Source organism: Dysidea avara, chromosome 8 (genome assembly GCF_963678975.1).
Source record: "Dysidea avara chromosome 8, odDysAvar1.4, whole genome shotgun sequence".
Lineage (NCBI taxonomy): Eukaryota > Metazoa > Porifera > Demospongiae > Dictyoceratida > Dysideidae > Dysidea > Dysidea avara.
The window spans coordinates 9828147-9851033 of record NC_089279.1 but is presented as its reverse complement, the minus strand read 5'-3'; the positions used below and the strand labels follow the sequence as shown (position 1 = coordinate 9851033).

The 22887-nt window shown below is 38.7% G+C and overlaps 1 protein-coding gene across 1 annotated transcript in view; it reads left to right on the top strand.

Moving 5' to 3' along the window:
* The first annotated feature begins 14221 nt into the window (after positions 1–14221).
* Positions 14222–22887, top strand: part of LOC136264750 (uncharacterized) — a 46851-nt gene continuing 38185 nt past the window's right edge. Inside the window, exon 1 of the mRNA XM_066059523.1 lies at positions 14222–14252. Coding sequence (XP_065915595.1) covers positions 14222–14252 — 31 coding nt within the window. The remainder of the gene's footprint in view (positions 14253–22887) is intronic.

Sequence of the window (22887 nt, the reverse complement as noted above, 5' to 3'; positions counted from 1 at the left end):
AGAGTTCAGCTGCAAACAAATCACCTGTAGAGAGTTCAGCTACAAACAAATCTCCCTGTAGAGAGATCAGCTAGAAGAAGTTTCCTTGTAGAGAGTTAATCTACAAACAAATCACCCTGTAGAAAGATCAGCTAGAAGAAGTCACCTTGTAGAGAGTTCGGTTACAAAGAAACCACCATGTAGAGAGTTCAGCTATAAACTAGTGACCCTGTAGAGACATCAGCTAGAAGAAGTTACCTTGTAGAGAGTTCAGCTACAAAGAAACCATTCTGTAAAGTACTCAGCTGCAAACAAATCACCCTGTAGAGAGAGCAGCTAGAAGAAGTCACCTTGTAGAGTGTTCAGTTACAAAGAAACCACCATGGAGAGTTATGTGATAAATATATGTATTATATATATATAATTTGTACATTTACTGATAAAATCAGAAATATCTAAAGTACATCTGCTTCATCTTTTCTTCTTCCTGTGGCAAAGAAAAAAATATAGGTTAAAAAAGTCCCAAAGCCGGCCATAGGGTATGCAAATACAAAAAGAAGTGAAATCTAATCCAAAACAGCCAAGCTGTAAAAGTGTGCAGCCCTCAAAAAGGCTATGGTGAAAAAAGATGTGAAATCCAAGGTGGCGGCCAAGAAATGGCTGTGATGGTAGGTTAATGGTAAAAATTTTAACAACAACAATTCAGGTGAATTTTGTGCCAATTGACCAAGCGGCACCAAAATTCACCTGAATTGTCGTTATTAAAATTTTTACCATTAACCTACCATCACAGCCATTTCTTGGCCGCCACCTTGGATTTCACATCTTTTTTCACCATAGCCTTTTTGAGGGCCGCACACTTTTTTTAAAGCTTGGCTGTTTTGGATTAGATAGAATGTTACTGGAAAGCAACCGTCGTACTGCATTCCAACACTGGAAGGAAATTTATTTACTAACATCCATTGACAAATTACAATGAAAACAGAGCATATCTACGAAACAGTGAGATGAACCACATTATTTGAACACCTTAGAAGCACAAGAGGCGGATGGTTTAACCATAGATACTACACCCCCCGGGATTGGAAACTCCGCACGTGAGCCAATACCGCCTGTACAATCTTGCTGGCGTATCCACACCTCTAGTTAATAGGTGTGGAATGTGAAGAGAAAATTCTCAACAAGTACAACGCTACCAGTTTAAAGCCTGTACTGAGCTAAACTGTTCCTTTATCGTTTAACATCGCTGCAGATTCTTTCGGGAGGTCAGGAGCTTCGAAATAGACGATTTTTTTAGGGCATCGCCGTAACCACTTTGCTAGCCGTAAGTCAATGATTCTGCATGGAATGATTGTCAAACTTGCCTAGGACAGATAATTTTTAATCACCAATCGAACCAATATAGTTTTGCGGCCTTGTTTCTTTTGAAGCCGCTGTTTCAGTCTTGTCGCTCGAGTTTGCGGACCTTTGTTTTTGCTAGCTGTAACAGCCTGTACTGTTGTATGTCAAGTCCATTTCTCCGTGGTTAGGCTAAACAAGACATATGCTATCGAACTGGGTTATGTATGGAATCGTTTATCTGTGCAATGTATAATAAAATAATTTTAAAATATGTCATTTGTGATTTATCCCCAACAATGTACTAACCATTGTTTGATTAAACGCACAGGGGAAAATGAATTTTTTATTTGTTTGTTTCAGGTCTAAATCAATATGGGTAAGCAGAAGTTGAAACTTTCTTTTGTTAAAGGCTACAGAAAGAAAATAAAAGCTAAGCTAGCAGCCGGTTTAACTTCTGAATCAGTAGCATCCTCCAATAGTAGCAATCCAGACACAGATTTGGTTGTATCATTATCGTTCACTCATAATAAAGTGAAAGGATTGGTGGAGTTACATGATCGCTTGAGCAAGAATGGCATCCCAGGCTGGAATATTGTTGAGAGTACTTCTGAGCGGCTTAGTTTAGCCAAGATGAAATTTTCTCCTCCACATATCAGTGTATCAGTTCAAATATCTTCCAACTTTGAATATTGTGTCACTCTGGAGGGCTACACCATCAACCTACCACAATTAGAAGCTCCAATTGGATCTTGTATTTCTTGTGTCAACGATGTAATTGTATTGTTGAATACAATAAACACTTTTCATTTATGTGAAGGCAACTTGTGCTCCGAATTTCCTGATTTGGTAGTTCACAATAAAGGAAAATTCTATGGAACAGATCGTAAGTTATACTTCATAATATGATTAGTTTTGCATTATATTAATATTGTACATACAGGTAAAATACTGGTTTCCAACATCGTTACCAATGACAGTAGACAGACTATTAGACACCGGGAGTGTCAGATCATTGTGAAGGAAGGAGTGATCAGGTGTACAAAGTGTGCTGCACATCGTAAAACCTTACAATCTACAGCTACACGATTATACAACAGAGCAAGAAATGATGCATCTAGATCTCCTACTTCACATACCATTACTTCTCCTAGTAGCCATGCCAACCTTGATTACTTGACAGCTCCAGAAGTTTCGCTCAGAGTACAAGCATTACAAAGTCGCTTAAAGAGTAGCAATAAGTTGGTGAGTCAATTACAAGAAAGAGTTAAGAAATTAACAGAAACACAAGGACTCAATGTTGAACAAGATCTAAACGACGACCTAGTAACTGTTATGGATCAACATGAGGACAGTGTAAGCAAGCAGTATGATGAAGATTCTTTTCAGATGATATTTTGGAGGCAACAGCGTCAGGCTATACAGAAAGGAACAGGAGTTCGTTGGCATCCTCTGTTCATAAAATGGTGCTTATACCTGCACCATTGCAGTAGTGGTGCTTATAAGGTATTAAGAAATTCAAAGTGTCTGTGTTTACCTTCCGAACATACTTTGCGTGATTATACCCACTTTAATTCAACTGGTGCTGGGTTTTCTGATGCAACTGACAGCCAGCTAAAAGAGTATGCAAAGTTAGATGAATCCCCGAATCACAAAAATTTGGTAGGCTTGTTGTTCGATGAAATACACATCAAAGAAGGACTGGTGTTTGATAAGAATACTGGCAATTTGATTGGATTTGTGGATTTAGGAGACATTAACAATGACTTTATAAGGTATTCCAATTCTGATTCAGATGGTGAAAGCAAGTTACCTTTGGCAAAGTCAGTCATGTTTATTATGGTCAGAGGATTAACATCTCATTTAACCTTCCCTTATGCTCAGTTCCCAGTAGAGTCCATTAAAGGCTCACAGCCTTTCCCTCTTTTTTGGGAAGCAGTTCACAGGCTAGAATTTATGGGGGTCCGTGTACTTTCATGTACATGCAGCTACGTCGAACCGAAGATTGTACCACTTGCTCACACAATCTCAAACTGATAAGTACAAAGTGCTGAACAAGTACAGTGAAGACCAGCGATACATATATTTATTTAGCGATCCACCTCACTTGATCAAAACAATTAGAAATTGTTTTTCAACAAGGCCTCTGTGGGTTAGTACATATGTCATTGTGCTTGTCATGCTATGTAGTAACCAACTTTGTTTTGGCAGTGTTGTGGACAATACATTAGTTGGCAACATGTCGTTGATCTATACAAGCGTAATATGGGAACTGGCAAAGGACCTGCAATGGTCCACAAGTTGAAGTACGAGCATATACGCCTGACTTCTTTCTCAAAGATGCGGGTTGACCTTGCAGCTCAGGTTTAATAAATTGATTACATAGTGATGTTTTAAAATATTGTTTGAATTAAGTACTTAGTTCCACTGTGTCAAAAGGTATCAAGTTAACTGGTGGACCACATGCACAAGAAACAGCAAAGTTTATTGAAATGTGTGACAAGTTCTTTGATTGCCTTAACATTGATAACTTGGACAAAGGTAACTGGGAGAAAAAGGATTTTAAAAAACCTTATCGAAAGAAAGATGATTTCAGATTAACAGTATGATTTATTTTTTTAGTAAAGGAATTGCCTACATGTATAATTTTGTGGGATAGTGGTTACGTGATGAGTTTATGGCTTATATGAACAACTGGAAAGAATCTGTGAACAACAGAGAGGGCTATACTCCACAACAAAAGCAGAAAAACCTGTTAAGTGATCTTACGCAAGAAGGGATTTCAATTACAGGTACATAAAATCTTTAGTGTAATAATTATGTGGCAACATTCTGCAGTTTCGTCATTTGTGGAGTTAGTTCCTGTAATACTGAGTCAGCCTGGAGTTGAGTATTTCCTAAGTGAAAAGATCTGCCAGGACCCCCTGGAATAATTTTTTGGCTGTTTACGCCAGCGGGGGAGAGTAAATGACAACCTAATGCTGAATGAAGTTTTCAAGGGGGCTCAAGGATTACGTGTTATTGGCGATGTCAATGTAAAGGCCATTGCTGGCAATTGTAGAGGAAAGAGAAGTGCCGATGATGCTGCACTAGATAATTCTAAGTTACATTTACATAAGAGAAGAAAAAGTAAACAACATAACAAAGAAAACATTTAATACAACAAACAAAGCACTAAAATAGTTTTTTTTTCTCAATGCTTTTGATTTTCGTGTACCCTTTTTGTTTGATTGTTTGTATTTTTCCACAAATGGTTAAAAATAAATCAATTACCATTGGTAATAGCTCATCACCAACTTCCACAGGAGTCAATCCAATAGCAAGATCCCAGTAAAATTTTACATCTACATCATCCAGCACCTTGTCTGCTATCATTCGCTTAATATCACTCACTGTCGAAAACCTTGACGAGTATAACACTTCGTCGCAAACTTCTAAAAGGTAGCGTTTCTTGTCAACAACTTCAACTGAGTCGGGAACAGACACGGTGCGGGCTGTAGTATCTATGGTATGGGCCATCACAACTTGTCTGTAGAGCGCACATGGAAATAATCAATTTCATTGGCGCTCACGATGGAAAGGTGTCAACGGAGGTGCGGATAGAGGTGATGAAAGTGAGGTTTCCAATCCAGAGGGGTGTAGTATCTATGGTTTAACAAAAAGACTGTCAACACACAATGTCGAGGAAGTTAGAACCAAGTGACCTAAAATATATTGAAGCTGTAACAATATTTCTGGTAAAAGGCAGGGACATACCGAGGGGGATTTCCAGGGGTTTCAGGAAACCCCTTTAGATTTTATAAACTACTTGAAACATTAAGAAATTGAAACTTCAGGTTTCCAGAATCTGGAATCTATCTTGGAACAGGACATAATGAACTTTTCTTTTAGTTAAAATGTAGCTCCGTGATTCCTTATCCGATTGAAACCAAAGTTGCTACAGAAGTGCCAGCTAGGTAGGGGAGTCCACATTCCAAATTTGAAGAAAATCACTCCATCCATTTCCGAGATACGAGCGGCCAAAGTTTGGTTTTTTTTTCTTCGTTTTTTTCTTCTTCTACTTCTTCTTTTTGCACACTTTGCAAAATCCGCTATAAAACACGAATGCGTGCTCCAATCGAGCTGACATTTGGCACACTTAAAGGGCTCATTAAGGCGAATCTAAGTACCAAGTTTGGTAGGAATCCGATGAAAATTCACGGAGTTATGACCGATTATTTGCGTAACATAAGGTCGAAGGTCTGTCACGCCCACAGGGTAAACCGCTTGAAGGAATGAGCTGAATATTGCTATGTAGATGGAGTAACTATCGTAGGAGTGCATTTTTGTGGTTTGAAAGGAATCCAGTTAAAGGCCATCGAGATATAACACAAAACCCAACCTGTGTCAAAATTACACGATCGATTTTTATGAATAAAAAAAACTATTAGTTTTCACGCCTACCAGGCAAACCGCTTAGAGCGGTGAGCTGAAAATCGGTGTGTAGCTGGAATAATTATCATAGAAAGTCCTTGCAGTAGTACAGAAGAATCGGATTACAAACCACTGAGTTATGATTCCAAAGTCCACTACGTGTAGCATATGCGAGATCGAGATACTCTAATAGAACAGTCACCCTAATAGAGCATTCAGCTATGTTTATAACTTACTCCATTATAGAATTATATTACATTGCAAGTTATTCTGTAGGGAGTTCAGCTACAAACAGTTAATCGTATAGACAATTCAGCTACAAGCAAGTCACCCTGTAGAGAATTCAGCTACAAATATGCTGCTGTAGAGATTCAGAACATTATAGGTCACACTGAAGAGAATTCAGCTATAAACAAGTCACCTTGTAGAGAGTTCAGCTACAACAAGTCACTCTGTAGAGAATTCAGCTACAAACAAGTCACTGCGTAAAGGGTTCAGCTACAAAAAAAGCTACCCAGGTGAGAGTTCATCTAGATCAGCTACAATTACTATTATTATTATCAAATTGTTTAAAGGGATACACAAAAGGCATGTGCCTGTACAAGGTGATACCCTTACATACAATCCTTACAGTTACAAAAATACAATTACAAAAACAGAACAACATACACAATACAAGTACAGAATTAAACAATCACATTAAAATAAACTGTTTCAATCTAGATCTGAAATGTTTAACCTGGCTTCGTGCCAAAATGTCCTCAGGAATAGTGTTCCACAAGAATGCCACGGGTACAAAAAAACAATAACGGAAAGCATTGATAGTAGAAGAAAACAATTTTAAAGTTAGGGAGTGCGACCTTGTACACAGTGTACTGAACTCAAAGTAATCACTAAAATTTATTCCAGTATGCCCCTTCCAAATATCACACAAAATTGACAGTGACAAGAATTGCCGTCTAGACTGCAGGGATGGCCATTGCAATTCACTAATACAGTCATCCAATGATACAAACAAGTTACTTTAAGGTGGCTGGGAACAGTTTCCGTATGGCTTCACCATGAAATTTACAGGGCCTAAAACAAGCAAGCTATCTTCATGAAGTGCATTGAACTAACAGAAATCTATGAAGCAGTTTGTTCTCTACCATTTACAACAAACAGGAGCTCTCTGGGATGCGTGTAGCGTAAGTTACAAATTTAGCCCTTCAAAGTGAACTCTTCCTCCGCGCTTGACGCTATGGGGCTGGATTCGCTGTTAGACACTATTTACCTGATTACCTATCATTGTGCGGAGGTACTTTTCCTACCAGGTCTTTGGTTTACGCGTTAATTCTACCCATGCCACACAAAGATTTGAAACGGGTTTTTTTAAAATTCGCCACTGCCAGGTCGAAGCGAATACTAAAAATCGACTTCCGCACAAATGCAGTTTATTTACTACTGATTGCCTATCCAAAATTTGACAGTCGTATCTTGAAAAACCGGCAACTAGTTCATTTTTGTATGGAGGCTTGTAATAATAGCGCGCGGCGATCTTGTTAAATGCTGTGATGATGTGTGCTTACGCAACATAATTATATTCATTTGCAAATGACAGGAACTGGTGGTCAACCACAGTAATGATTATATTTAAGCCTCATAGCTAATGTGATTGCTTACATAACATTGTTGAAACCTTATGAAAACTGTTCCGAGCCACCTTAAACAATGTTCAGCTACAAGTAACTCACTCTGTAGAGAGTTCAGCTACAAACAAGTCACTCTGTAGTACAAACAAGTCACCGTGTAGCTGGAGAGTTCAGCAACCAATCAAAACAACCACTCTGTAAAGAGTTCAGCTATACAAACATGTTATAACTCTATAGAGAAAGTTATAGCTCTATATTGAGATCAGCTAGAAACAATTAGTCATCCAGTAGAGAGATCAGCTACAAGACATCACCTTATAGAGAGTTTAGTTACAAAGAAACCACCATGTAGAGAGTCCAGCTGCAAACATATCACCCTGTAGAGAGTGCAGCTATGAACAGATTACCCTGTAGAGAGTTCAGCTAGAAAAAGTCATCCTGTAGAGAGATCAGCTAGAAGGATCACCTTGTAGAGAGTTCAACTACAAACAAATCACCCTGCAGATAGTTCAGCTACAAACAAGTCACCCTATAGAGAGATCAGCTAGAAGAAGTTACCTTGTACATACAAAGAAGCCATCATATAAAGAGTTCAGCTGCAAACAAATCACCCTGTAGAAAGTTCAGCTACGGATCACCCTGTAGAGAGGTCAGCTAGAAGAAATCACCTTGTAGAGAGTTCAGCTACAAAGAAACCACCATGTAGAGAGTTCAGCTGCAAACAAATCATCTGTAGAGAGTTCAGCCAGAAACAAGTTCACCCTGTAGAGAGATCAGCTAGAAACAAGTCACCCTGTAGAGAGAGCAGCTACAAAGAAACCATCCTGTAGAGAGTTCAATTACAAACAGATGACCCTATAGAGAGTTCAGCTAGAAACAAGTCACCGTGTAGAGAGATCAGCTAGAAACAAGTCATCCAGAGATCAGCTAGAAACAAGTCACCCTGTAGAGAGATCAGCTAGAAACAAGTCACCCTGTAGAGAGATCAGCTAGAAACAAGTCACCCTGTAGAGAGATCAGCTACAAAGAAACCATCCTGTAGAGTTTTCAATTGCAAACAGAAAACCCTATAGAGAGTTCAACTAGAATCAAGTCACCGTGTAGAGAGATCAGCTAGAAACAAGTCATCCAGAGATCAGCTAGAAACAAGTCATCCTGTAGAGAGAATAGCTAGAAACAAGTCACCCTGTAGAGAGATCAGCTACAAAGAAACCATCCTGTAGAGAGTTCAGCTACAAACAAGTTACCCTACAGTGAGATCAGTTTGAAACAAGAGATTTCAGCCACAAACAAATAAACCTGTAAAGAGTTCAGCTATGAACAGATCACCCTGTAGAGAGTTAAGCTAGAAACAAGTTACCCTATAGAGAGATCAGCTAGAAACAAGTCACCCTGTAGAGATTTCAGCAACAAATAGATCATCCTGTAGATAGTTCAGCTAGATACAAGTCACCCTATAGAGAGATCAGCTAGAGGAAGTCACCTTGTAGAGAGATCAGCTAGAAAAAAGTTGCCTTGTAGAGAGTTCAGTAACAAAGAAACCATCCTGTAGAGAGTTCAGCTACAAACAAATCAACCTGTAGAGAGATCAGCTCGAGGAAGTCACCTTGTAGAGAGATCAGCTAGAAACAAGTCACCTTGTAGAGAGATCAGCTAGAAACAAGTCACCTTGTAGAGAGTTCAGTGACAAAGAAACCATCCTGTAGAGAGTTCAGCTACAAACAAATCGCCCTGTAGATAGATCAGCTAGAAACTAGACAAAATATAGGGAATTCAGTTACAAGCAAATCACCCTGTAGAGAGTTCGGCTACAAACAAATCAACCTGCAGAGAGATCAGCTAGAGGAGGTCACCTTGTAGAGAGATCAGCTAGAAGCAAGTCACCTTGTAGAGAGTTCAGTGACAAAGAAACCATCCTGTAGAGAGATCAGCTACAAACAAAACACCTTGTAGAGACTTCAGCTACAAACAAATCAACCTGTAGAGATTTCAGTTACAAACAAATCACCCATTGTAGAGAGATCAGCTACAACCAAATCACCCTGTAGAGAGATCAGCTACAACCAAATCACCCTGTAGAGAGATCAGCTAAAAACACATCACCCTGTAGAGAGTTCAGCTACAAATAAATCACCTTGTAGAGAGTTAAGCTATACAAACAAATTACCCTGTAGAGAAATCAGCTACAAACAAATCACCTTGCAAAGAGTTCACTTACAAACAAATCTACCTGTAGAGATATCAGTTACAAACAAATCACCCACTGTAGGGAGATCAGATTACCCTGTAGAGTTCAGCTACAAACAAATCACCCTGCGGAAAGTTCAGGTATTAAAAAGTCAACCTGTAGATAGTTTTGATACAAACAAATCACCCTGTAGGGAGTTCAGCAAGATAAAAGTCACCCTGCAGAGAGATCAGGTCACCCTATAGAGAGGTCGGCTAGAAGAAGTCACCTTGTAGAGAGTTCAGCTACAAAGAACAGAGAGTTCAGCTAGAAACAAGTGACCCTATAGACAGATCAGCTAGAAACAAGTCATCCTGTAGAGAATTCAGCTACAAACAAATCACCCTGTAGAGATTTCAGCTACAAACAGATCATCCTGTAGATAGTTCAGCTATAGATACAAGTCACCCTGTAGTAGCAGAAGTCACCTTGTAGAGACCAGCTACAAAGAAACCATCCTGTAGAGAGTTCAGCTACAAACAAATCACCCTGTAGAGAGTTCATCTATAAACAGATCACCTGTAGATAGTTCAGCTATACAAGTCACCCTGTAGAGAGATCAGCTAGAAGAGGTCACTGTCTAGAGAGATCAGCTAGAAGCAAGTCACCTTGTAGAGAGTTCAGCTACAAAGAAACCATCCTGTAGAGAGTTCAGCTACAAACAAATCACCCTGTAGAGTGTTCAGCTAGATAAAAGTCACCATACAGAGAGATCAGGTCACCCTATAGAGAGATCAGCTAGAAGAAGTCACCTTGTAGAGAGTTCAGCTACAAAGAACAAACTCTGTAGAGAGTTCAGCTAGAAACATGTTACTCTATAGAGAGATCAGCTAGAAACAAGTCACCCTGTAGAGATTTCAGTTACAAACAGATCATCCTGTAGATAGTTCAGCTAGATACAAGTCACATTGTAGAGAGATCAGCTAGAGGAAGTCATCTTGTAGAGAGATAAGCTAAAACAAGTCACCTTGTAGAGAGTTCAGCTCCAAAGAACCCACTCTGTAGAAAGTTCAGCTACAAACAAGTTACCCTATATAGAGATTAGCTAGAAAGAAGCCTGTAGAAAGCTCGGCTACAATCAAATTATCTTGCAGAGAGTTCAGCTACAAACAAACCACTTTATAGAGAGATGAACTAGAAACAAGTCACCTTGTAGAGAGGTCAGCTACAAAGAAACCATCCTGTAGTTCAGCTACATTTCAAGTCACCCAGTAGAGTGATCAGGTGCAAAGAAATTATCCTGTGGGGAATAATTGGCATTTAATAAATATATGTATATAATTTGTATAATTACTATATAATAGAATCAAAAATAGTTGAAGTATTAAAAATCGTCTTTAAGTTCTTTTCTTCTTCCTGTGGTAAATAAAAAAAAACAGATGGGTTAAAAAAGCCCCAAAGCCAGCCATAGGCCGGCTTTGCAATATACAAATACAGAAAGAAGTGATATCTAATCAAAAACAGCCAAGCTGTAAAAAAAGGTGCGCCCCCAAAAAAGGCCATGGTGAAAAAAGATGTGAAATCCAAGGTGGCGGCCAAGAAATGGCTGTGATGGTAGGTTAATGGCAAAAAGTTTAATTACGATAATTCAGGTGAATTTGGTGCCGAATCCTAGTGGAGGAGGCAACGTAAATTCACCTGAATTGTCATAATTAAAATTTTTGCCATTAACCTACCATCACAGCCATTTCTTGGCCGCCACCTTGGATTTCACATCTTTTTTCACCATGGCCTTTTTGGGGGCCGCACCTTTTTTTACAGCTTGGCTGTTTTTGATTAGATTATAAGTATCTGCTACAAATTTATGTTGTTGCCCAGCCATGCTCTGAAGCTGCATTTGTGATTGGTCAGGCTCAGCTACAAGACATGCCAAACCGCTTTTGTAGTGCATACACACAATTATTCTGTAATTCACATCTGTGATGCAAGATGCAATATATCCACCGGTGTCCACTGATGAGAAATATGGTCCAGATGTGCTATAATACTACTGTAATAAATACTAGACCAGGTGGTTGCTACATGAGATTCAGGATACAATGCAGCTCCTCCAATTCTTAGCAAATTCTCCTACACTTATGCCTGTCACGGGTTAATCTGGGGGGGCTATGCCCTAGGTTTATACCTTAAGCCTTGAGAAATGGAAAGGTTCAATAGATGATATGCACACTTTATTACTCGAACGAAAAATGATCAATTAAGCGTAGACGGCGCAAAACTCGACGGTAACTTAAAAGCGGAAGTCCCATACAAAAGTATGGGAAGCAAATGCGGCTCGAGCAATAACTCACTACTCGAGCTAAGGACAGGCCATCTTGCTTGTCATACACTTCTTTTGCACGGAAAGAAGTGTATGGCAAGAGACCTTGCCAGTGACTACTGGCACCCCACCCTTCTGAATGTTGTTCTGAATTGCTAGAGAAGACGCTTAACTCCAGTTAGGCTGTAAATATACAATTTAACTTAATAATTTCATACACTAATTCACCTTCAGATACTTCTTTTAGCCAGTCTTTTACATTCTTCCCATTACATGCGCGTTACTATAGTACATTCTAATTAAACGCGTTAACAACGCGGAGTGTCAAAAGCGAAGAACTCCGTTTCATATCCCGGGTAACGAATATATAATCTAGGATTTATCAAACAACCACAATCAACCACAAACAATCGTCCGTGTTGGATATATCCCTATAGAGAGGTAGAAGAATCTGTTTCTTTTGAATATATTTTAGTAGCGCTAAGGGCCTTACGTAATGCTATTTAATCTATGGGTATGTCCTCCCCCCCCCGACCCTTTTTTATTATTATTATTATTGATTGTTGTGCAGACCTCAAAAGAGTATGGTGCACAAAAAAGGGTACAATTGCTACTGTCAATTACAAAAGAAAAACAAACTTATATAATTATACAATATTTACTATACACAAGACCATATATACACATTAATAAATTATTAAACAGTTACTAATCCAGCTAGGCTGTGCTTGAATTGGTCAATCTCTGTTAAATCAATCGCGTGTTGGGGTAAGGAATTCCAAATATAGAGCAGTTTCAAAACCATGGTAACCAAAAATTACACAATGGACCACACCCATGTTTTTGTACCAGACTGCTTGATGTTGCAAGTTGAATTCCTCGCTAAATTCATGTCAAGACTTATTAATACGTAAGTAAAATAGATGCCAGTGATAGAATAAAATATGTAGGTGAGTTATTAGGCATTAAAAGATACGTACTGCCTCCCAACAGGGCAGTTTCATTGGAAAGAGAAATGTGTAAAAATGGATTTGGCCAAATTGCGACCTATTCACCGCCCCAAGGTGGTTAAAACTAGGGGAAACTTGAAGTATAGGTCTTTATCCAGCACCACAGCAGCGTACAGCCACATCCAGCTATCCCAGGATTAGCCAGAGCTCCTGAAAGGCACAAGACCGGTGATGGCGTACTGCCAAACTGTGATAAAACGCCAGCAAAAGAAGACTCTTAGTGGTGAATTTTGTAGAGTTAAGTTTTATTGTCGAAGTCAACCATCAGTTAAAGTTTAGCAGTCTTGTTTTGGTGTCTGCTTTTTCACACGAAGTGGGAATCCCAGCACATGAACGATTCTGGCTAACTCGGGGATGGCTGGATGTGGCTGTACGATGCTGTGGTACTGGATAAAGACCTATACTTCAAGTTTCCCCTAGTTTTAACCACCTTGGGGCGGTGAATAGGTCGCAATTTGGCCAAATCCATTTTTATGCATTTCTCTTTCCTACGAAACTGCCCTGTTGGGAGGCAGTACGTATCTTTTAATGCTTAATAACTCACCTACATACTTTATTCTATCACTGGCATCTATTTTACTTACGTATTAATCTTGACATGAATTTAGCGAGGAATTCAACTTGCAACATCAAGCAGTCTGGTACAAAAACATGACGATTTGGGTGTGGTCCATTGCATAATTTTTGGTTACCATGGTTTTGAAACTGCTCTATTGATTGCAGCCGGAGGGGAAAAAGAAAATTTATAACAGTCAATTCTAGTCATTGGGGTTAAAAATCTCTTATCATGGCCTCTGGTGTGATGTAGGTTAGGATTAGAAAAAAGGAAATCATCAGCATTAATATCGATTTGGTGAGATATAATTTTAAATAACATTGTAGCCTTCGGTTTTTTTTCCCCGACTCCCACACAAAAGAAGAAAAAAAGCGGTCTGGTTACGCGACACTAACCCATCCCCACATCTGCGCGTAGTCAAACTGCTTCTCTTTTTTTTTTCATATGGCTAGCGCAAGACTAGGTATCTGGACCTAGCGATCTGGGCGAGACAAGGAGAGGGGCGTGACATTTTCTTCAGAGGTCCCCGACCTCTACAACAAGTGTATTATTTGCACTTACCGGTAGCATTAATGTAGAAAGCTGTCTCCATTTTGTTTACCTCCTTTAAACAGCACAGTAGTAAATCTCTCAATGAGCTATAAAGAAGTAGAACGTCGACCGGGAAAAGACTGAAGCTCCAGAAATCCACGAAATCTCCGAAATCCGAGTCAAAATCTTTCGAAATCCGTTTGGAAGTCAATCTCTCGGACAATCTTAAGATCTCGTGAAAACTTCAGCCAGCAGCGAGTCCACGTAGAAGGCTTAATGGATAACGGGACTAACATTGATGCAACTGGTAAGGTAAATGCGGATATTTCCGGACAGCGTACAATTCCGGACACTTTGGTACCTTTATCAAGCTAGCCGAGGAACGAAACAACGGATTGCCTTGAAATTTCTGCTGTGAATAGCTATTCTTATAAGGATTATAAAAATCGAAAAGTGTGTTCTAGTTGATTCATTCTTGGGTGCTATACACGAAGTGTTCGGAATTGTGCGCTGTCCGGAAATACCCGCATTTACCTTATGATTATATGTTTGCGAAGTTTTATTTATTTATTATTTATTTATTGTTACTGGGCAGACGGCAATTGCCGATGCGCCCAGGGGGCGATCAACACCCCAAAGAAATCACACATACACATAGGATGTACAGTAAACAATTAGATAGACAATAAGTAATTAGTAAATGTATCTATGTTTTCTGATTTTTAGATGTCTCACATGCGTGCTCACGTGCGTATATGCACCTGGTCTTATGGGGTCAAGGCAATCGAATTATTTTCTCATATAAAGATTTTTTTTGTACACTACTGCTGTCTGCAATCATAGATATTATCTATGCTTCAATAGACACTTTGCAAAACCACGCCCACTTTTTAAAAACTATGGTAACCAGCTGCTATTTTAATACAGCAATAACTTTTACAGTACAAAATTGCATTACAACGTGTAAGTGCAACTTCCGCAGGGCATATTCAATGTCAAGGCTCCTACTGGCTTATTTTGCATGAAACTTGCACAGGACATAAAGCAGCTAGAACTTGGTGACAAATGTAGTTTGGGCATCAGGTCGGTTTTACCCAGATTGCAAGGCTGTTTTGGGCTCAACTCAAGAAGGCGATTGTCACCAAACTACACTTCAGTAAGAAAGAATGAACAATAATGAACTGTTGTATGTCAATTGTAGATATGAATGTTGTGGGACTTTTCTATTGTACTTATCAAAGTGTCAAAATCCTTGTGCCCATGCAATTTTACCCATAACTTTCCCAGCACAGATCAAATTAACCTGCACTACATAAAAAATATCTCCTATACTATTCTCTTCCTTGCTCCTGATAATGTAGTCAGATTTAGAAAGACAGTTTCAAGAAACCTGAAGTGAAGTAAACTTGTGCTCCAAAAGCATGCAAGCCCACGGAAGGAACTGTGTAGCTACAGTGACATCAGGTGTTGGGGTTACTGCTTTATTTGTGCTGCATGCATTGAATTTTGGTGGTTCAAACAGAGCAGTATTTAATGTTGTCAATCAACAGACTGTTAAAGTTTTCAAAGCTGTAGAATTAGTGTTTCTGGTTAGAGATCAGGGTGCAAAACATTGACAACACCTATTACCTAGTGTGCTAGTACCCTGGCTAGTACAAGTAGCTATTATTAGAATCCATGTTCTTAGCTGCTGCTACAGCCACAAATTATCAATGCAGTTACTGTAGTCACTGAAGAACACGCTAGGTAAATGAATATGACAAGCACTTCCATTCCAGAAAACCACAGGGTTGTGAATTTTCAATTGTGTAGTATATTATTTATTGTTCACTTATGAACGCAGGCTATGTAGATATGGTCACCAGACTTACAGTATAAGTGATTGAGCAAAGCAAATAGGAGTACATGCATGCACGTTCACACACACATTTTAAAATATTTGAACCATTTGTATTTTAAATAACTATAGTGTTTGTGACTAAGCATAGCGTTGCACACAATTTTGGCTGGTACATTAGCTTGTAAGTTGTTTGAAAACAATATCTGGGAATACTATAATAATACTACTATGATTTACTAGTCTGGCAGCACTTGTCCCTTTGCATAAAGTGGAAGGGTCTGGTCACTCTAGCTTTCAAAATTTGTAGCGTGTTACAGAAAACAGGTAACACCAATCAGATCGCGTTATTGGTAATTACTAAATTTTTGTGACATTTGTTTTGGAGTTACCATAGATACTGTAGAATTACATAATGTGTGGAAGAGTTTGTCATGAAGTTTTGTGAAGATGCATTATGATTAAGGTTGTTTATAGTCAACAATAGGGTGTTTGCTTGATTACATTTCTTTTGTACAACTCCATAATGCTAGGGTGACCAGACCCTTCCTCTTTATGCGAAGGGCCAGCCACCACCAGATTGACAATTTACATATCAGCAGCACATACTGCAACAACAGCACCACACAATGTGCTATCCTTTAGCCTGATGTGCCATTATCATTATAATGTAGTTTACACAGTACATCTGTACAATTAGTTTTTCACTCCTTTCATGTAACTTAGCTAATACTCATGTGAAGTACGTCAGTGTACAAAGATTCACAGCCATATGACGACATGCAACCAAAACCAATGATGAGTAGAAAATGTGTAAAAGTCGTAGCCTCCTCAAGTGTCTACTGCTTTGATCTTGTACTAGACCATTAGCTGCACTACAATAGCTTGCCTCCATCAGCCGTAATATGTCAACTTATCCTCAGATAAGCACAATCGTAAGGGGTACAGTTGTTCACCACACTATACACTGGCGGCTCTACAAATGTATGTAGTCTAGATTTCCTCTTTTCTGGAAAGTCTCTTAATGTATTATGCTTCTGGCTTCTCCTATTTCCAGCAAATACAACAGAGTGATTCATTCCATTTGTCCCAACATTTTCATTGTAGCACTAATGATGAATCATCATTGTTACAGGCTATAGTACTGAATACCAAACAGTATCTGTGAACTATGTAAGGCCATACCTATTTGAAAAATTGTTGCTCGGATTTTTTAAGGAAAAGTTAGGGTCGATAGGTCGAGAAAAAAAACCATCATATTTTTTTTTTAAATTAATTCAACATATATAGAAACAGCTATCAAACCTAAGAAAAGTTACAAGCACAAGATGATTATATAGTGTTTATGAGGTTCTGATCACACATAGCTGAAATACAGTTATCTTTTTGGTTTCTTTGCCATGTTTGATGGATGACTGGTGTACACTTGTTTTCCTTCTGCCTTGTAGAAAAAAACAGATAGGCCTAACTACAGCATACTGCTGCTTCAGAGAAACAATTTCATCATTATTTACTAAAGACTGTTCAGGCAAGCCAGACTGGGGGAAGCTTATAAGCTTTGCACTGTAATACTGTACTTCCACTGGAAGTCTACAAGAACAATTTTGTCTCACCACTGAACTCAACTCAGATGTTGGTGGAAACAAAGAAGAACCACAGGTAAACAGACATGAATCTTTAATATCTTGCACATATATCCATTCTGCTAAGGTTAGTTTACCTTTAGAAAAAATGCATCTCTGTTTACAACATTCTTGACCCCATATCACATCACGCACTTTTGCCGCATTGAAAAGTGTCTTGTTTGCTTTATCTGCAGCAGCAGCTTCAGAGTCATCAAATTTACTTTGTAAGAAGGTTGATCCTGCGAGGACACAGGCTTGCCATAGACAGAATCAAACGCCTGGTAGTGCTCCTTAGTTGCATCCAGCAAAGGTAAGGGAAGCCAAGAAAGTGAGGAAAATATCTTGTGGCAGTCTAGGCTTACCAGACCTATTACAGTAAAAGCATGTCAAAGAAGAGCATTTCTTCAGTTTAAAACTATAGTTAGTTGAATAGTTATGCTCGCTTAAGAAATTTTTCATAGGAGTAGAAGCCTCAAGCACCTCCTTTGTTAAGTTGCCCATTTGTAAATTTGAATCAATATAGTGTAGCTGCTTGAATACTGTTTGAATGTCAATGTCAGGGGCACCATTGAAGACTCGGATTGGTTCATCCTTAAGTTTCACTGATGCAAAGCAGCTGCTAAGTGTATCCTTAGGCTGACTCAAGGATTCTTGAAACTGTTTCCCAAGGTTAGGATTCTTTTCCACTACCTTCCTAACTTCTGCCATAGTTTTGTTTCCTTTGACGATACTTTCAGCTTCTTCTTCCATTCTGTTCCTTGCCAATGATACATTTTGAAGTGATAGGTTTAAAGTGGACATGACCCATTCTGCCAAATTAGACCAACTCTGATAGGGACATGTTCTGACAGCCACCAGCATATCAAGATTTACATAAAGGAAGAGTGCAAGGTAAGAAAACTTTACTGAGACATAAGTTAGTCTGTGATCTGGCCCACCATCAGTCACTATCACAAAAATAGGCTTATCACTAGTGACTATCAGTGCTGTGTAGACTACCTACTATAGCAGCCAACTCAGTGGCATGCCTAAATGAGTTGGATGGTTGTGTAACCTGGTCTTTTAAGATAACCACCACACTGCCTTTGTAAAATTCTCCATGGACGTCATTAGGAATAGACACAAACAAAGCAACTGAAGGCACTATGTCATGGACATGAAAATCATGATCCAAACCCATCACACTAGATCCACTAGCAGGCACCAATGATCTATGGTGACCCCAAACACCTGTAGATACCGGTAAGTCTGGTTCGCCGATTGGAACAATAGCCTTATCATCTGCTGATACATACAAGGTAAAGTCCCTATACTTCACACAGAATGCCTTTACATACTGAAGCAGTGAATTCACATAATGAGCATCAGCATGTGATTTCCTTAGTTGACGTGACTGAACACCAAACTTGATAGAAAATCTACCAGTGTAATGAAGAGCTGAGGTAGAGTATGGATTCTTAGGCCAAAATTGATATCTAATCCATTCTAGAGAAGGAATAGCCACATGCTCACCAGATTCTTTGGTCTTAGCTGACAGACGTTCTGAAGTGATACCTTGAAGGTGGCGTATAGAAACTGCAATAGGCATTTGCAGCACACTTGAATGCCTTCTCTCGTCGACTGCCAGACCCAGTTCATCAAGGTATGCCTGAAGCTCATCCCAAAATGGATCAAACTTATCACTAGTAACTCTTCCATTTAATCTCCTTAAATCAAGCATAATATCTGGGTCATCAAGATCAATTAGTGCTTTGGCCACACGTTCATCAACAATTTGTTGTGCACCTAGAGAAAAGTAATCTTTCAAATACTACACAATAATGGTCATACCTGTAGGTGCAGCTGTTTGGTCCCAAGTTAAATTTTTAAAAATATTCCGTAGCAGTGACTTAGAAACTTTGCTAATATGACTGTATATACTCATAAAAGATTTTTGTGCATCTCTTGAAGTAAATACAGGTAGATGCTTGGAAACATAGACAACAGCTTGGTTAACTTGACTGTGATATCTATTTCTTCTCCACACTTCCAAATAAAATGCAGACTTCCGAAACTGTTGCCATGGGCATATGTGTACATCATGGAATTGAACGGGGCTTACAATTTTTGCAGCCATTATCTACGCTGGAAGCGATCGGTGGGTGCATAATCTTGTAAAATACAACTGGGTAATCTGGTTGCATCTGTAGTGCATCAATAAGAGGAGCATATACAGGAGGAATTTCTTTGCTGGGAGAAAGTGTTACCAGACTTGTTTTGTCTGCATCAAGCTGCATCAATGGCAATTTATGTGTTGCCTTAACACTAGCCAAATGGCCATCGAGGTATTGCTTGTACTGATAAAAAGCACTAAGTAGTTCTTCAGTTGGCTTTCTAAGTGAATCAAATGTTGGCAAAGAAAACCATGGAAAGGATAGCAGGTCACTCAAAGCATTGATATGAACCTGTAGACCATCCAATGATAACCTGGGCTTTTTTATCTTCTTAGCAACATAATCATTGTAACCCTTTAATATGAAGTAAATGATGTAATTTTATAATCAATTCTATAATATAAAATTTATGTTTATATAATGTTAGCTAGCAGTTATTTATTATGCATTAAATGTTATTACACAATCAAGTACTAAGAATAGATATGGATATAATCACACACAACTTGCTATAATAGTTACCTGAAAACTTGCATAAAGTGCAGGAATCTTGATACTACGATCAACAAACTGGCTGTGATTTGTATCTATGTACCATAGAGCGTTAGTTAGTGAATGGATACAACGTTCACCATGTGTATCAAGGTAGCCACGTGTCCAACCTTGGACACCAATACATTTGAACAAGTCTATTAAATCATTTCTCAGCCTTTGATCTCCACATGGCTTGCCTTTTGTTTCTTTAGCTGCAAAAATAAAATGTCATCTACACATGACACAAGGCTATCAGCTCATGTTTCTGCACATACTGGTTGGCAGTGGCCAGCACTACTTTTAAAATACCATGCCCACTCACAAATTACAATACATACTAGGCATTCCAGTATCCAAGATTTTTTAATAAAAAATTCCTCAATAGAACCCTGGCACAAAATAACTTGGCATTGCTCTGCCATACGAGCTCCAATGAAGCTGAAAATCGCTACTGGGTTTGTCCACACGCTGATCATCATGAAACCTTAGTTTTATCCTGAGCGTTACATATAAGTAAGGCTTGTCAGGGCTCAACCCAGAATATAAACCTAGAGGGGGCGAAGTAAGTTGCTTCGGATTCTAGGGGGGTCTGGAGGCATGCTCCCCCAGGAAAAATTTGAAAATTTAGGTGTAAATATACTCAATTTCAGTGAAATTTTACTGTGATGCCATTGAATATTGACCATTGGATTATACAACTTTGGGATCAATTAAACCTTTCCATTTCTCAAGGCTTTAGGTATAAACCTAGAGGGGGCAATAGCTAACCCAGGGGGGGCCTGTGCCCCCCCCTAGATTAACCCCTGCTTGTTGTGTTGTTTCATACTCTTTTCAAGCCCTACAATGTATGTAGAATACTGTAAAACTGTAAAAAAAATGTACTATCAGGTGGAAGGTAATCACTGGTGCTTACTTTAAAGGGTGTAGTTACTTGGTTAGCGATTTTCAGCTCACAGCAATTTTCTGGTGGCTGTGTCATCAGTTATAAAGTATAAAACACTTCAAAGTCAGCATAACAAGTCCATAATTGAAACCACAACTCCACCTTAAATATTGTTGCATCATTGTGACACCTCCACTTTAGTTGTTTACCTATAAAAGTTGCTGTTTTAGTTATTTGAGATAGCCACTTGCCTATGGGCATATATCAGTGTATTGAGAAGTGTGCAGCAGGTGAAACACATTTGCTCACCACAAAGCATACAATTATCACTGAGACCTAATAAGTTACTCTCATTACATATACAAAGTTGTAGCTAGAAGCACCTGCAGTTTCAAGACGGTCCATGGCTAAATTCAATTGTGCCATTTTGGCCCCTTTACAATGTATGGGAGCCCTGGAAAAAAAATTTAACTTTTTCAGATTTAAAGCACTGTGCATGCCAAAGTAGCTAATTCTAACTCAACAAACTATATATTTCTGAGATCGGCAATCAATATTCTATCTATTGAGCAATCCATTTCCCAAGATTTTAAAATCAGGCTGGAATGTCTATACATACAATACAACTGATACCATTAAATAACTCAAAAGGCATCTCAATAGCTATAATCAAGTTGTTATAATTTTTGTTTGCCAGTGCAGGCCACTACCCAGGATTTCTAGACATGAAAGCTGTACACATATTGTCAATATGTATTAATCTAATCCAAAACAGCCAAGCTGTAAAAAAAGTGTGCGGCCCTCAGAAAGGCTATGGTGAAAAAAGATGTGAAATCCAAGGTGGCGGCCAAGAAATGGCTGTGATGGTAGGTTAATGGTAAAAATTTTAATAATGACAATTCAGGTAAATTTTGTGAAGCGGCACAAAAATTCACCTGAATTGTCGTTATTAAAATTTTTACCATTAACCTACCATCACAGCCATTTCTTGGCCGCCACCTTGGATTTCACATCTTTTTTCACCATAGCCTTTCTGAGGGCCGCACACTTTTTTTACAGCTTGGCTGTTTTGGATTAGATTTCATTTCTTTTTGTATTTGTATACCCCAAAGCCGGCCTATGGCCAGCTTTGGGACTTTTTTAACCTATGTTTTTTTTCTTTACTACAGGAAGAAGTAAAGATGAAGTAGATATACTTTAAATATTTTATCAGTAAATGTACAAATTATATATATAATACATATGTGACCAGATTTGCAAAAAGGGGCCTTCCACACACATCCAATTTGCCAACTTTGACAATTGATAACTTCAGATTGGAAAAAGCTATTGCCTTGAAATTTGGGCAGTGGTGATTTCTTTGCAACTGAACTCTCCACATGATGGTTTCTTTGTAGCTGAACTCTCTACAAGGCAATTTCTTCTAGCTGATCTCTCTACAGGGAGATTTGTTTGTAGCTGAACTATCTACAAGGTAACTTCTTCTAGCTGATCTCTCTACAGGGTGATTTGTTCGTAGCTGAATTCTGTACAGGTGATGTTTTTGCAGCTGAGCTCTTTACAAAATGGTTTCTTTGTAGCTGAACTCTCAACAAAGTAACTGCTTCTAACTGATCTTTCTACAGGGTGATTTGTTTGTAGCTGAACTATCTACAAGGTAATTTCTTCTAGCTGATCTCTCTACAGGGTGATTTGTTTGTAGCTGAATTCTGTACAGGTGATTTGTTTGCAGCTGAGCTCTTTACAAAATGGTTTCTTTGTAGCTGAACTCTCTAAAAGGTAACTTTTTCTAACTGATCTTTCTACAGGGTGATTTGTTTGTAGCTGAACTATCTACAAGGTAATATCTTCTAGCTGATCTCTCTACAGAGTGATTTGTTTGTAGCTGAATTCTGTACAGGTGATTTGTT